This window comes from Opisthorchis viverrini, assembly GCF_000715545.1.
Source record: "Opisthorchis viverrini unplaced genomic scaffold opera_v5_421, whole genome shotgun sequence".
Lineage (NCBI taxonomy): Eukaryota > Metazoa > Platyhelminthes > Trematoda > Opisthorchiida > Opisthorchiidae > Opisthorchis > Opisthorchis viverrini.
This window is the reverse complement of record NW_008752082.1, coordinates 4,797-20,320: the sequence shown is the minus strand read 5'-3', so window position 1 is coordinate 20,320 and position 15,524 is coordinate 4,797. Positions and strand designations below refer to the sequence as shown.

The following is a 15,524-nucleotide window of genomic DNA, read 5'->3' as shown; positions in this document are numbered from 1 at the left end:
CAAAAAGTAACTTGGGAACAAAAATGAAGGTGCAGCTCGTGGGCCGTTAAACAGAAAACTCGTCACGTATGAAGTGCATTTTAGGTGTTCATTTCTGTCTCTTGGCTTGTGTGGATTCTCAACGTGCTATCACGTTCTAAGCTGTTCTATCAAACTAGGTATTAGGAGGTTACGAGAACAGGAAAACCCTCTAATTACGAGTGTTTGTTCAAAAACGCTCACTAAATTTTACCATATTGTGATATCCGGTAACATTTGAATTTGTGACGAAGTCTGATTTAGTGAAGCTGCGTGGGTTTTGTGCGGTAGCTACCAAATGACTAGAAATTGGAACAACCGTAACCGAAGAACGATTCGGTTGCTAGGTTTTTCGCCCAGCTTGACAGTTTGATTCCAAATATTTCGTCACTAATTACGGTGAAGTGGTCAGTGCGGGGTAGTGAGTATATCATACATACATATATAATACCATATACTATGTACTATGTACGATGCCGTATACACAACAGCCGTACTATTTACTGAATGCTCAACAATAAATATTACACGTACAATCCCTAGTTCCTAGACTGAATTCAGTAATACTGTCGTAGCTGATCGGTTTACAGGCGGCTTTCATGTGGTTTGATTATATAGCTTAGAGTTCGAGTTGCGTTGTTGCTATATTCGCCTTGTATCTGGTTGGTTCATTGAGTGTATTTTATTCAAAAATTTTGTTCTTTTGGTGAGTGATCCGTTTCATTCTTGCTTTGTGGTCTGGTTTTCCGGTATTCTGTTGGATGAGTAGGGAACCACCCATTATAGTTCGCTTTCTTTTCTCCCACTGGCCCGTTGGTCATCGTTAGGTTGTGTGATTCCCAAAATTATGTAATTCTCTTGTCTATGGCAACTCATAGACTGCATCGATTATAGTGTGTTTGTTAATTAATTCCTCTGAATAGGGCGATGCCCCAGTAAACTCCTGCTTTCGTTTTGTTGTTAAGTGAACCACTATTTGGATTTTATCTGAATTTCGTTGATTACGCCTCCTGTCTTCGTGGATTGAAACGAGTGGTATTGAGCAATGTCTTCTTTTTTTTCATTTTGATTGGTAAAAAACAATTGCAATCCACCTGCCAAGCTGGGTGAACAGAACAACAAACAACAAGGGCACAGGAGTTAGTTAAAGCCCAAAACACCACCAGTAGAGCGCTCGTTTGGACGGCGATCTTATTCTTCTGGCATAATTATTCTGATCTTTCGCCATTACAAAGGAGAAGTAAACCCAAGTTCTGCTTTCATTGGAGCCCATCAGTGACGCATATTGATATTTAACTCTGGCGTACCTGATATCACTGCTTCATCAGCAAACGCCGGTTAACGGATTCAGGCTGAAGAGATACGATTGGTTTGCCAGACGCTTTGGATGATTACCCAGTGGTCGTCCTGGTTTCGTCAATTGATTGGATTTCCTTCATTACTGATGAACTCCAAGGAACTCAAGTCGTGTTTTCTCTCTCTGGCCTGGATCGTCGAAGGTTACTGCACTAGGACTGGAGAAGGGCTGTTCAATCAATAGTGATGTGAGCGCAGAGTCTAAGAGGCTCGTAATCATCCACAATTATTATAATTATTAGCCATCACTTATCTTCCGTACCAATAGTAAAGGCTCAGATCTTTCTGCAAGTATACTCTTAGTGGTCACTGAAATTTATGTTTGCACTGGGTGGAGAATTTGGCCAAGTCAGGAGTACACATATGTTCTAGATAGCCCTATAGAATACAAAGATTCCTCTTCGAAGTGATAGTATCACCTTGAGCTTGGAGATGCACGTAATGTAGGCGAAGAGATGCTGTTTGATTAGTTCTTTTCCCCACCGTTGCTACCACTGGGTGGACCAGTTTTTCAAGCTTCTCCTGGTAGGACTTTCCAGGACTTTGTTCTCATGCACTAAAACTAACCGACATTTTTCTTGTTTCATCCCTTTAGGAAAGCTTGGATACAGCGCTCTTTATGATTCTTTAAGGTTGTAGATGACTATTTGGTCTATGCAAAACTTCTCATGGTGCAAGCGAGTTACACGTAACCCCTCCTCATTGTCTCGTAATTTAATGCAATCGAAAAACCCTCGTCTTATGAAGGGTGATTAACCGAGTCCAGACTCCATGAGACAGTAGAGGTATCGTGACCATACTGCTTTCAACAATTAAACCCTGATTTGCTTCAACCACCTCTGCTTTCTGCAAAAATGAGTTCGCATGGTATATAGGCGGATTCGATTTAGTCGGAGACCGGTGATCTGGGTAAAGAAGACACTATTTCTCCACAAAGTTCAAGGTCTACTTTTGAACGAAAAAGCTGGTGGCCAGAAATTTGTTCAAGAAATTATATCGGAGCCTCCTCCATCACTCAAAATGTACAAAATTAGGGTACTACTCACCACATTTTCTAAACCACAAAGTGAAAACAGCAAGCTCATTATTCTAAAACGCTACTTTTTTAAAAGCAGAGCAACTCAGACTGCCAAAACCTGGTCAGTAACCAGTACACAAACAAAGATGCAGAATGATATTCTTCTCTGGCATCGCAGGTTTCATAGCCTCATCCCCTTTCAGGGTACTCGTACGATAATAGAGTAAAACGAGGATTGGGAACGAATAAACAAAAAGAGCAGAAACATGCAAGACCAAAAAGTTAGAATGGCGTTTTTCGAGTTCTTGATGTGTCTCTACACACTACATACAAATCAAATAGACTTGAACTAACTCCTAGGAGACGTTTATAAGAAGCCCTATCTGGATGTGTATTTCAGTGGTTTCTTAAGGACAACAGTTCATTATACACATCAAATTATCAGGGTCACTGAATAAGTTGAACTGGAAAATCGTTTCATATAAAAACCCGGAAATGGAGCAGTTTGTCTTTTTTCCTAAATTTGAAGAATACTCACAAACTATTCAATGTCTGTAGTAAGCTATAGGTCTTGAATAGCCCAATGCGTCTTCATAGATGGAAACCTGCGCGTATTGTCTTGTGACCATTTAGTTTTACGAGTTACAGAGTTATTGAATGCTTTTTGATGCAGTGTCATAAATACAGTCAGGCATATATGCCATAGTTAGAATTCCCGTAGATTGCAAGTTAGCAATTGGCAAGTGCGAGCAGAAAGAGGGGAATGTGGATATACCGAAGAAAAACCACTTTATACTGCACCCGAGTAGCCAGCGACCCGTTTGCGAACGCAGATTACCAGGGTCAAAAAGCAGCAAGCGCACAAAGAAGTAAACAGTGGGCGCGAGGTTTGGCTAGAATCATTTTAGAGGGCCTCATCGACAAGCGTCTCTCTCATCACCGTGCCGTTGTGGGAAACGTTGGATGGATGTGGAAATATATGCATCAGCTTCAGTGTTGTTCAGTTAGACAGAACCATTCAGCTAGTGATTCACTAACTAAATCGAATTGGTTAAACAATTAGTTTGCTAAAGTCAATAATCGATCAGTTATTTCGGAAAATGCCAAAAAATCTTACTTGCGCCTTGTGTGTGTTGTCGGTAGCTGTTAGATACGAATTAAGTAGTTGATTCCAAAGAGATCAAAATGTAGCATGGAAACGTTCAAACATCGAGGCGTCGCTTGCAACAACAGATACACACGGCTCCCAAAATAATGGACATGTATATACCCAAAATTCAAGACAACGTAGTAATCGGAATTATTCATACGCTCACACAAGAGTAAATCCGCGATTCTTGTAAAGTGAACTTGAAACTCGATTTTTGTTCATACAACAGATCAATATATTGCAAAACCGTCATGAAAATTGTAAAAAGGAACAATACCTGGCGCTACAAAATCTTGCCAATTAACAGATGAGAATAAGTACGACTGGAAAAGAGATGTGCGCCAAAAGACATATTTAAGAGGTTTCTTAAGCCGGTGACATCTTAAGCTGTTATTAAGGCCCCTTAAGGATACCCACAATTACCACATTTTGGTCGCTCAACGGTCTTTGAGAAATTCTGGTGTGTATCTAAAGCTTGATCGACAGCAAAGGCAGATTTCTAAGAGATCGTTTTCAAGACCTGAATCAGCTGACTGCTTGTCAGATAGAAGGAGCGTTTTTACATCCTCAGCTGATTGGTACTTTTTGAAATTCCCTACTTATATTTTGTCCCAAAACAGTGTGCCATATAAAGGCCGATGAAAGTAAAACTAGAACGTCCCTGTCATGTGACATCCGGCTAACTTACCAACAGTATCAGTATCAGAAAAACTACAAGTCTGGTGAGCTAAAATAAATAAATAAACGCATTCACAGCATATCATGGCAAGTGCAACGGCATCGACGGTTCGCATCGCGTAACAAAATGAAGCAAATGTAATACAAAGCGGTACATTTTTTGGAGAACTACATATGTAACGAGGGAGTCAGAAAACTGCCCTAGCGGGTGTCGGTTACAAGTATGTTTACCACTACTGAAATTATAAGTGCAGATACATCTCAAAATTAAGTTCTACTGGAATGGAGACCTCCTACTCCATGTGAACTACCATGCTTCGTCTCTGTACAATGTGAATAATCGGTAAAACGATTTACTTTTCATAACGGGGAAATTTTGGCAATTGTGGACTTGTTACCCCTCAGAAGACACAACCTTCCCTCCACAACCCGGAAAACGCGATCACAATTCGGCATGACATTCAATTTTTATTTGGCTCTGGTGTACCACAACTCTGAGTCTCCTATTGTTCTGTTACCTCCGACCGCATTCAAAGTGACAGATGACTAGTTCGCTGTTTGTACCACTTTGTTGTAATGTAGTTTTGGTAGTTTAACGAAAGATGAGGCAGTAGAAAATGAGTAACAGCAGACAGCTCCAAGAAGACGGGAATGATAGCAAATTACCTATCATGAGTGTTGTCTTTTCGAATGATACGATAGCGACTAAAATTTGCTTGACGAAACATACAACTCACAAGGTTACTAGTTGGTTACGGTTGGTTTTCCCGTCCTTGAGTCTCATCATGTAAGCGCAATCTCATATTTTCCGTCGACTCTATGATCTTCAGTAAAACATCTTAATTGTTGTTCATTTCATCAAAAGCATATTTTAACCCGGCCAAAATGAACAGCAAAAGACAACAAGGAATAAGATCCATTCGGTTATCACACAAAACTGTGAATTTGGTAGACCCTATGAATAACGGTTTGTCCTGCAATGAGCATCAACTTGACTGCGCGTTGTGTTAATTGGGGGAGACCCCTGTACTTGAGCAAATGAGCAACATAGATGGTTCATACTACATGCTGCGTTTTCGTCTTATTATGTAGAATGAGCGTGTAAACGCTGAGATAGGTGTCAGTATTTTGAGGGAGTCCATGAAGAAATCTTCAGCAATTGTATTGAGCTATTGAGCGATAAAGGTAAGCTACGGTCGGAGAGTGTAATTTTTTAGGAAGGCTGTTTATGACCACGCGTGCTGGTATTTTATAAAACAGTAGAATGGCATGTTATAAATGACTTTTATGGATACTGATACGGGTAACTGATGCATTCACAGAGTTGTTCGTACTTGTGATGGAAGCGGTCGGCGCTAGGCGGATGATCTGGGTAAGAAAACGTGAAATGATCTTCAGCAGTGTGGTAAGTATTTGGTAAATTTTTGTCCAAAAAGCTACTTGAACACTTTCAACTAAAGATATAAAGGGTTACGTGAATCCCTTAAAGACAAATTGATTGAATAAATGATGAACAAGATTCTTCATTTTCCTGCCTTATGTGTAGTATAGGAAACTGCAAAGGTCCGCATACAGCCTGAGTCATTGATCCGTGCAACGTTGCAAGGAGCAAATGGTAACATGAGGCGATGTGTAAATAAGTCAATAAGAAATGTCGTTGTTAATTAGGCAAAGGTTTGCGTTCACTTGTTTGGTGTTCGAAAATTTCAATGCGAATTTACTCCACTAAATCGCAAAGTTGTCAATGCTCTGGACAGGAAGTTGATACTGTTAGTAAGATGATAGTTTTTTGTTGGCATATCCTTGATGGATTGTCGTGAGAATATCAGACACAATAAAGGCAATAGCACAAAGGCTGAGGTAGAAATTTCTTTTTTTGCAACAGTGAAAACAGAAGGGAGGATTCCTGTCCATCAAAGCTCACCACATGAAATTCCATCAAAATTCCATACAATGGGTACTTCCTTTGTAGTGTCAGGTATTAACAGTACCAGGGTGAAGAAAAAGTGAATCAGGCAAACAGAGCCTGACGGGATGTAATAAGTCATCTAAGAGAAAAGCAGACAGGACCGCTCCATTTATAAATTTCCTTATAAGCTTGGGGGTGACAAAGCATTAGTTGGAAGGGCCAGAATGGTATCCTCTTTGGTGTACGTGATAAACGATGGTTTGGTTCGAAGTGGACAACAGTCTCCACGGTGGTAAACTCAAGTTAAACAAGACTGAAAAAGAATAAGAAACGAGACGCATTCCCTGAGGTTTTTTTGGATTTCCGTTGCATAAAGCCGGTTACGTTGGGCTATGTCAGTCTTTGGTCGTATTGATGGCACCAATGGTGGTGTGTGGTAGTGCTCATATGATGCAAATTAGGCACATTGAATCTTATATAAATAACAAAACATGACTCATAAAAACATTTTCAGTGAGTCCAAACTACGTGCTCATAGAGGTCGTCAGCATCGGACATAAAGTACAAAGCCCCTTTGATATAATACGTTTTTCTCTTAATCTTCACCTACCATTTCCTTCTCACGTCACCTGGTATGCCCAGTAAGAATAACAATTTTTACGGCCAATTTTCCAAGATACTCACAATCCCTTTACACTTTACCCGAGAAATAAAATAGCAATGCAGATGTCAAAGCGGCGCTGTTAGGCTTCAGAAGCCAACTAACTCATGCAGTCAGTAGGTTTACCTTTCATAAGGCCGAAACTAGACAAACATAACCTCTTCAAACTATCTTGGACTGAAGACCTCCGGAGAGTTCACGAAAGGTTAAGAGATATCTGCTTTTCTACAGCAAACATTGTCATACTGCTCTTGATAAGCAATTAGAAATGAAACCACCACTTAAGTTAGGACGATCCAGACTTACAGCCCCAACTAGAATTTTCAGCCAGGGTATTGAAGTTGAACACCCCTACGCTTATTGTGAACAAGGATATCCGCGGCGACTGCAATGTCTTAGCGTGCACTTCTTGTTGATAGCATAAATCCACTAAACAAACTCCGAAAACGCTTCCGCAAACCTCTGATTCTGATAAGTAAATCAGGCGGCCAAAATTTGGCGAAGACTTCGATAGTAAATCTTGACACTAGTGAGGTTTCAGACTTTGACGGGATCTCAGTTTCAGCCAGTCTGATGGCTGTCATCAAAACCATGCCCTATCTACAGTACCGAATAGCATTCATGGTGCATCTTGCCGGACTTTTGGATGCAAATACACAAAAATGTTCGCTATCTTATTTTTCAAAATATCTAACAACACCATTGTCATTTAAGTAAACAGCAATTGCCTGACGTTGACGTACTACAGAAAGTGTCCTAATTCTTGTTACTTCATGGTTACATCCTGCATTGTTCAGTTTAGTTACACATTTGGCCAAATACCATTCAACAGAAGTCCCACGAATAATCCCACGAATAATCTGACGTCCTGTTGTGAGAGAAATCCCCCCAAACAGCATGTAGCAGGTACCTACACATTCACAAACCCCTATTAGCGTATTTTCACAAATGGTTTTGCGATCACGTAGCGAGTAAATATATTCAAATAGTCGTCTTACAAAACAACCGAATGTGCAACAAAGAGAACGGCACTGTAACAAACAAATCAGGGTATAGCAGTGAAGGTGACTCCCATTTTCCTGTTTGTTTGATTTATTAAAACAGCCTTTGACTTTATCAGACACATAAATTGTGAGGCAAATATTCTTGAAGCTATTCTGGCTTAGAAACATCAGCTATCAATGCAAGATAGTTATCGCATTGGGTCAATGTTCAGTGTGTCCGGTTTTGGGTTCCGTAATCCACTGGGTTTGATATCGGGATTTTGAAGGTTTAACCGGACGCCAGGTAGCTGATATTCTGCGGACACCGATCGTAAGGTGTTATGTGATAATAGGTATCGCTGTTGAAGGGGATGTAATAATTTCAGACCTTCAGGGCATTCCGAGATGTCTATGGGCTAAGCGTTCTAAATTGTTGCAAGATACAATATATAAAATGACTCAGATGGCAAACTTCAAATCCAAAAGCCGTGCTGCTCGAAAGTGCGCCGATTCTTAGAGCCACATCTCAGATTTCTTTAAAACCATAGTTCTAACAAAAACTTTAATGCACGGCTTCAGTCAGAAATTTAATTTTTCTAGTCGCCAGAGTTTTGTTGAAAGTTTCTAAACGTACTCAAGGTCTTCTATGGGCACCAAATTTCTATTGTTAGTGTCTGTCATGGCTCAGTTTGGTGAAAGTGATGGATGATCTTGTACAAGAGTTAGCTAGACATGTTTTTTCTCCTTCATTAAATTCCAGCATGCTACGAAAGCATGCATAAGTAATAATTTAGTAGTAGAGCAGCAATTTGTGAGTTCTATACGAAAATGCTTTGCAGCAGGCTTCTCACTAGACTATGCCAAGGTCAAGGAATTCATCGCAACTGGTAAGCGTATCGTTACTTGTTTATGACCAACAGCACACGTTGTACTGGGTACCTGGTAAGATTGTACGTTCACCGGTACAACGACCCTTTTTGGTTACTTCTTACCACCTGGAGCACAACCACATACTTGGAAAGTTTTTTCGAGAGGAGTTCCATCAAGCGGTGCCTAACAAGCGATAAATTTACGGTGTGCAGTTTGCATTTGAAGTATAAGACTACGTTGTTAGAGGTTCACAGACACGTTGCAGATTAGTTTAAGAAGGTGTGGTTGTGGTTAGCGACCCTAGGGCGTCTATTAAAGAGAATAAAATATTAATATAAGTCACGTGTTACACGGCGAAAGATCAAAGGAATTGTCAACTCGTAATCCAAAACAGGGAATCGCAAGCGTTTGTATTCCGTTAAACACCATACCATGAATAGGAAATTCTATTTTTCTCGTATGTTAAACCTTCAGTAGGCACAACATCAATCCAATGGTTTAAATAGATGCAGTCATTGTATTGAGCTAAAAATCTTGTTTACGTTGGGAATTAGCAGTACTATCAAATTAAAAGTTGCGACAGCAAAAGCCCAAAGTTTTTTCTAGCCTAAAATGGGGTTTGTCCGCGTGTCTTACCACAATACACTTTGTTCAGTGATGCGAACAATGCTGATAGGAAAAAATAATAACCGGCGGGAAAAGTAGCACTTTAAAAGTGCTACAGTGCTCAGAATCCAGAAGGTCTAGTACTGTCGTATCAAACGAATAATTTATCATTAATTAGATCAATGCTTATGTTTGTTATCTTGTAGGTGACATGTCGTCTATTCCAGTAAAATATCAAACATATGGATGTATGCTGGTACTGAAATTTAATGGTTGTAGAGGTTTTTCCCGCAGTCCCATTTTGACAATTTCTATAGGTCGTAAATGTTGATGTTACGGGTAAGTCAAACCGTTTTGGGTGGGTTTCACTAGACCGGCTGACTTTCACTTTAAGAGTGAACGTTTCCTTTAACGAATGATATAAGGGTCTAGTGACTAATCATGTATGTCTTCGTCAGAAGCGAGAATTTCGCGCCTTTGCGCTAGCTGTTTTGCTTTTTCAAGGATATTATTTCATTTATTATATTATGTGTAGAAAGTAATCCTTTAAAACAGTCGTCATGGAAAATATGACGTGGCAGAATTGGGCTGATGAAGCTTTGTCCGGCTGCTACATAATGCTGTGCTCCTTTTACGCGTGGAAAGTCATCCAAAATAACATTTTTTTATTATATTGTGACCCTTTGCAAAACCTTTTGACCGCAACCGAAACATATTCCACCACGTGCCCCGGTTTGATAACCTGGCTGAATGAGCATGCACCAGACTATAACCACTTAGATTTCGCCAAGATTTAAAACCTTTGCGTTCAACCAAGCCCCGCTATGTCTCCAATCTCATTTTCCGTCGGTTGTGGGTAATTAAAAGAAAGTAATCGTTCATGCTCGGCGCTACTTGGTGTAGCTTGAGAATATGGTTAATAATCGGCCATGCGTGTGTTCAAAAACATGCATACACCACGCTCACGGCCTAGAACATGCAATTCAGAAGGTTTTTGGCACAGTAAATGTGCGCAAGCATGAGATGTACATTAATTACAACTTCGACCGCCAAGAAATTTTCGAGAGAGACGGCTGCTTTTTTTGTGGATTATCGGATTATAAAGTATGTTGTTATTCTTTGACATACATTGACACACATTCACGCAAAGTACAGAAATAGAAATAACTTAAGGGTGAGAACTCCCCTGCTAAAAACATTAAGTTATTGACGCAAACCCAAAGATTTTCTCAAAAAGTTAACACCTCAGCTGGTCCTTAAACAAGCACTTTTTATCAATCTATGTGATTATCTTGCATACACCTGTTTTCAGTATTCAGGGGCTACTCTTTACCCTGCATTGAGATAAGCAATCAAGTATCAGTTGCTTAGGTCGATTTCTAATTCAGCAGCAATGGACTATCAAATAAAACCTACCAGCGAAAGTGTTATTCTATCTCTAATTCTTAAGCCACAGCCACCACCAGTGGAAGCCTTGTACAAGCAGTTTAAAAGAGTTGTCTGCAACTCGATGTTCTTAGAGCCACGCAAAGCCATAAGTTACTTAAGGCGTCTGATTGTGCAAATTCAGTTAGTCTTACGTCAAAATTCAATTTCTGTACTGGACGGTCAGCCCCCCGGTGTGGTAGGAGAGCCCTCTCCAAATTGAGTGGTCATCTTTCGAGACAGACGGTGTCCCCCGAGGTCCCTATGGCCATTCACCCAACTCTGCTAATTTCTGATATCCATAGGACCGACTGATAGAGCCGTGACAACGATCCTTGCCAACTGTTTGGAGAAGACCTTCAAGCTCGTCCACCGGGTGGTTGTTGATGTCATTGGACCCCTACCAGAGACCAGAAAAGGTAACCGTTTCATTGTTGTCATGGTCGACTACTTAAATGAATGGTGTGAAGCTGTGCTTGTGAAGCAACAAGATACCCGTACGATTGCGTCGGTGATAATCTCTGAGTGGATATACCGCTAGTGGTACCAGCCATTCTCCACTCTGATCAGGGCCCATCTTTGAGAGCCACTTGCTGCGGGAAATATGTGCATTACTGGGGATCCATAAAACGAGGACAACACCGTACCACTCAGAGGGGAAAGGTCTGGTGGAACGCACCAACAAGATCATAAAGAAGATACTAACTACCCTTGTGGATCGCTATGAAGAGGAAAGGTGGGACGAACACATTCCGCTATGTATGCTGGCCTATCGAGCAACTACACACGAGTCGACAGGTTATGCACCGGCATCTTTACAACTCGGCCACGACCTCCGACTACCTTTAGACGCAGACACGCCTGTGGTTCCTGCAGACCTGTTTGGCGGTAACGAATACGCCCGGTCACTCCGAGAACGCCCGTCCGCTGCACTACAATACGCACGTGAAAACATCGGACATGCACAGCAACACCAGAAAACTGTATACGACCGCAAATCATGCGGACCTTTGAACGAAGTAGGCGACTATGTGCTTCTACACCGCCCGAAACCACTACCGGGTGCGCCAGCAAAATTCCATCACATGTGGTAGAGACCTTATGTTATCGTTATTAAGAGGTCAAATAACACCTGTCATTCGTGACCATTCTAACCCACATAAGGATGTACAGTGTGTACATTACAGTCAGTTAAAGCCCTACCCTTCACTCCGTGCTGGCACCAAGCCGTCTACGTCTTCCTATCCCCCACCTGTCAGCCATACTGTTGAGATCAGTACATCCGACACGAATACGGCTTCTGAGCACTGAGGACAGTGCTCATACTCGGGAGGGGGCAATGCAACGCAGTTGAAACTCGGCTGTATCTGCATGCACGTTTATCACATGAGCTTATGTGTCTCCCCCCTCTCTCTCCCGATTGCAGGTACCATGGTCGAACTACCACGAGCCCCGGATAAGAAAGAGTACCCGCTTGTACACCCACTACTGACATTGACCTAGCTTTTGTACTCCCGACTTCCGGTTTCGGTTTCGGTTGAATACACGTGTGTCATCACCACGCTCCGGTGTTCTCTTCTGACGCGCCCGACTTGTGCGCATGTGTGCTGTGTATACCGTGTGAACTCATTAATACCAGTCCGTATATCTGCACATTTCAGAACCGACGTGTACCGTCGCTACATCCTCTCGAACATCGAATACCGCTGACTTCCTGACGTCCCACGCTTGAGGTGCTTGAGGTGGGGTAAAAAAGAAAAACAAAGCAGAAATGGATCAGAAAGGCGAGTGGTCATTACGTGACGTAATTATTTGTTTTCCTATTCCTCAGGCTAGTTCATCACCCTTCTGTGACAGCTCAAGTTTCAAGACTGAACCGTTCTATCTTATACAAAGCTGACTCTCCCTCAACCATTTCTATAGACGATTCGTTACCATTTATTTTTGGACTTGTTGTTGAAATTTCGTCCCACTTTGAACTGAAAGATGGACTGTCAGTGCAAGCGAGGAAATAGCATGGAACAATTTTATTAAATTATTGCAGGAGACCTCTGCTTCTCCGCGTGAAATACGTGCCATAGGACGTTTATAAAACAAAAAATCTCAACATCACAGAATGTATCCGCGAACCTTAACGTATCCATCGAACTGGCTTTTTCCACACAACCTTGTTCTGACTATCCACATCATTTCTTCCAACTAAAGCTTGGGAGGAACTCGACATTTGTTATTTCCGGAAATCTCGATTCAAACTTAACTATAGTCATGGATATGTAACCATATTTGGAAGTTCGCACTCAGAACGTTAGGTTACTTTTATCTTGGTGGACCATATTTTCCTGCTATATGACTCAGCAAAAGCAGTAGCATCCTATGAACCAACACGTTAACCGGAAAAGTCGAAAAGGTGTCGAGCGACGTCGCCCGGACTTCAACCGCGAGCCAGCAGGGGCGCTACCCAGGCTTACACCTCTCAGCCAAATTTCTCTTGAGCAGCTGAGCCTCGTACGCAGTGGTTGTACGTTTAGTTAGGGATCACGTGACTAGGTCCAGCCAATCATTTGCTTCAGTTTGGTTTGTGCATGAATCGACTTCCGATAAAGTGCGAAATCAAATATTATGTAGCGTGGGACGTCAGGAAGTCAGCGGTATTCGACGTTCGAGAGGATGTAGCGACAGCACACGTCAGTTGTGAAATGTGCAGATATACGGACTGGTATTAATGAATCCACACAGTATACACAGCACACATGCGCACAGTTCGGGCGGTACAGGGGAGAAGACCGGAGTGTAGCAACAACGCACGTGCTTTAACCCGAACGGAAACCGGAAGACGGGTAAGAGGTCGGTCAAGGTCATTCCGGGGGGTTGTAAAGGCGGTTATTCTTTCCTGTCCGGGGCTCGTGGTGGTCCGACCATGGTACCTACAACAGGGAGAGAGGGGGGGAGAGACACATAAGTTCATGTGATAGACATGCATGCAGATACGGTCGAGTTTCAACTGCGTTACATTGCCCCCTCCCGAGTCCGAGCACTGTCCTCAGTGCTCAGAAGGTGTTTGTGTCAGAAGTAGTGATCTCAACCGTATGGTTGACAGGTGGCAGCTAGTGGGACGCTGACGGCTGGGCGTCATTACGAGGTTGGCGGAATGTTTTTTTGAATGGTTGTAATGTACGCATTGCGCATCAGTATGCGGCTGAGATGGGTTACGGATGGTCTTTTCATAATAATAACATAAGGGCCCTGCGACGGCTGGTGGAATTTTGGCAGTGCACCCGGCGGTGATTTCGGGCGATGTAAGAACACATGGTCACCCACTTCATACACAGGTCCGTTTAATCTGCGGTCGTATACAGCCTTTTGGTGCTGCTGAGCACGTCCGATGTTTTCGCGAGCGATTAGCAGTGCGGCGAACGGACGTTCGCGGAGCGATCGGACGTACTCGTTGCTGCCAACGAGGTTTGCCGGGGCCACGGGCGTCTGCGTCAGAAAGCAGTCGAAGGTTGTGGCCGAGTTGTAGAAATACCGGCGCATAACCTGTCGATACGTGTACAGCCACACGATAAGGCAGCATGCACAGGGGGATGTGTTCGTCCCACCTTTCCTCTTCATAGCGATCCACAAGGGTAGTTAGTATCTTCTTTATGATCTTGTTGGTGCGTTCCACCAGACCTTTCCCCTCTGAGTGGTACGGTGTTGTCCTCGTTTTATGGATCCCCAGTAATGCACATATTTCCCGCAGCAAGTGGCTCTCAAAGATGGGCCCTGATCAGAGTGGAGAATGGCTGGTACCACTAGCGGTATATCCACTCAGAGATTATCACCGACGCAATCGTACGGGTATCTTGTTGCTTCACAAGCACAGCTTCACACCATTCATTTAAGTAGTCGACCATGACAACAATGAAACGGTTACCTTTTCTGGTCTCTGGTAGGGGTCCAATGACATCAACAACCACCCGGTGGACGAGCTTGAAGGTCTTCTCCAAACAGTTGGCAAGGATCGTTGTCACGGCTCTATCAGTCGGTCCTATGGATATCAGAAATTAGCAGAGTTGGGTGAATGGCCATAGGGACCTCGGGGGACACCGTCTGTCTCGAAAGATGACCACTCAATTTGGAGAGGGCTCTCCTACCACACCGGGGGGCTGACCGTCCAGTACAGAAATTGAATTTTGACGTAAGACTAACTGAATTTGCACAATCAGACGCCTTAAGTAACTTATGGCTTTGCGTGGCTCTAAGAACATCGAGTTGCAGACAACTCTTTTAAACTGCTTGTACAAGGCTTCCACTGGTGGTGGCGTCTGGCGCCCGGGCGATAGATGCAAGAGTAACCATACTCTTGATTCCAATATTGCCAACGTCCTACTTGACCGTCGGGGTCGCGGAAACTCTGTAACCATTGTAGTGAGTGATGGTCTGTCCGAACAAGGAAGCGCCTGCCGAGCAAGTAGGGCCGGAAGTGGTGGAGAAAGTACACGAGGGCAAGCATTTAACTTAGAGTTGTTGCACCACGCGACGTGAAATGCTTCCCCGGTATTGTTCGAAGTGGTGGAGTACACGAGGGCAAGCATTTAACTTAGAGTTGTTGCACCACGCGACGCGAAATGCTTCCCCGGTATTGTTCTTTCTTCCTTCCCGTCAAACTCTTCTCTTATCTGTTGCTGTCTGCTACATCTATTCCATTGATTCTATTTACATTATTTAACCCCTCAAGCACTTTAGCCCTTGGATGGCCGGAACAGTTTGGTCGGCCATTCTTTACGCGGGCTTTTTGGCCTATTTGCATTACCTCGTGGCATACCGCTGCGAAGAGAAGAGTCCCCCGAAACGGTACCCAACCCCCA

At 42.9% G+C, this 15,524-nt stretch overlaps 1 protein-coding gene across 1 annotated transcript; it reads right to left on the bottom strand.

Moving 5' to 3' along the window:
• Positions 1-13,806: 13,806 nt before the first annotated feature.
• On the bottom strand, positions 13,807-15,251 carry T265_10919 (hypothetical protein; the record flags this gene model as incomplete). Its single annotated transcript, XM_009177435.1, has 4 exons — positions 13,807-14,154; positions 14,201-14,439; positions 14,513-14,704; positions 14,897-15,251. 4 exons carry the CDS (start codon positions 15,249-15,251, stop codon positions 13,807-13,809), a joined length of 1,134 nt encoding a protein of 377 aa, XP_009175699.1.
• Positions 15,252-15,524: the final 273 nt, after the last annotated feature.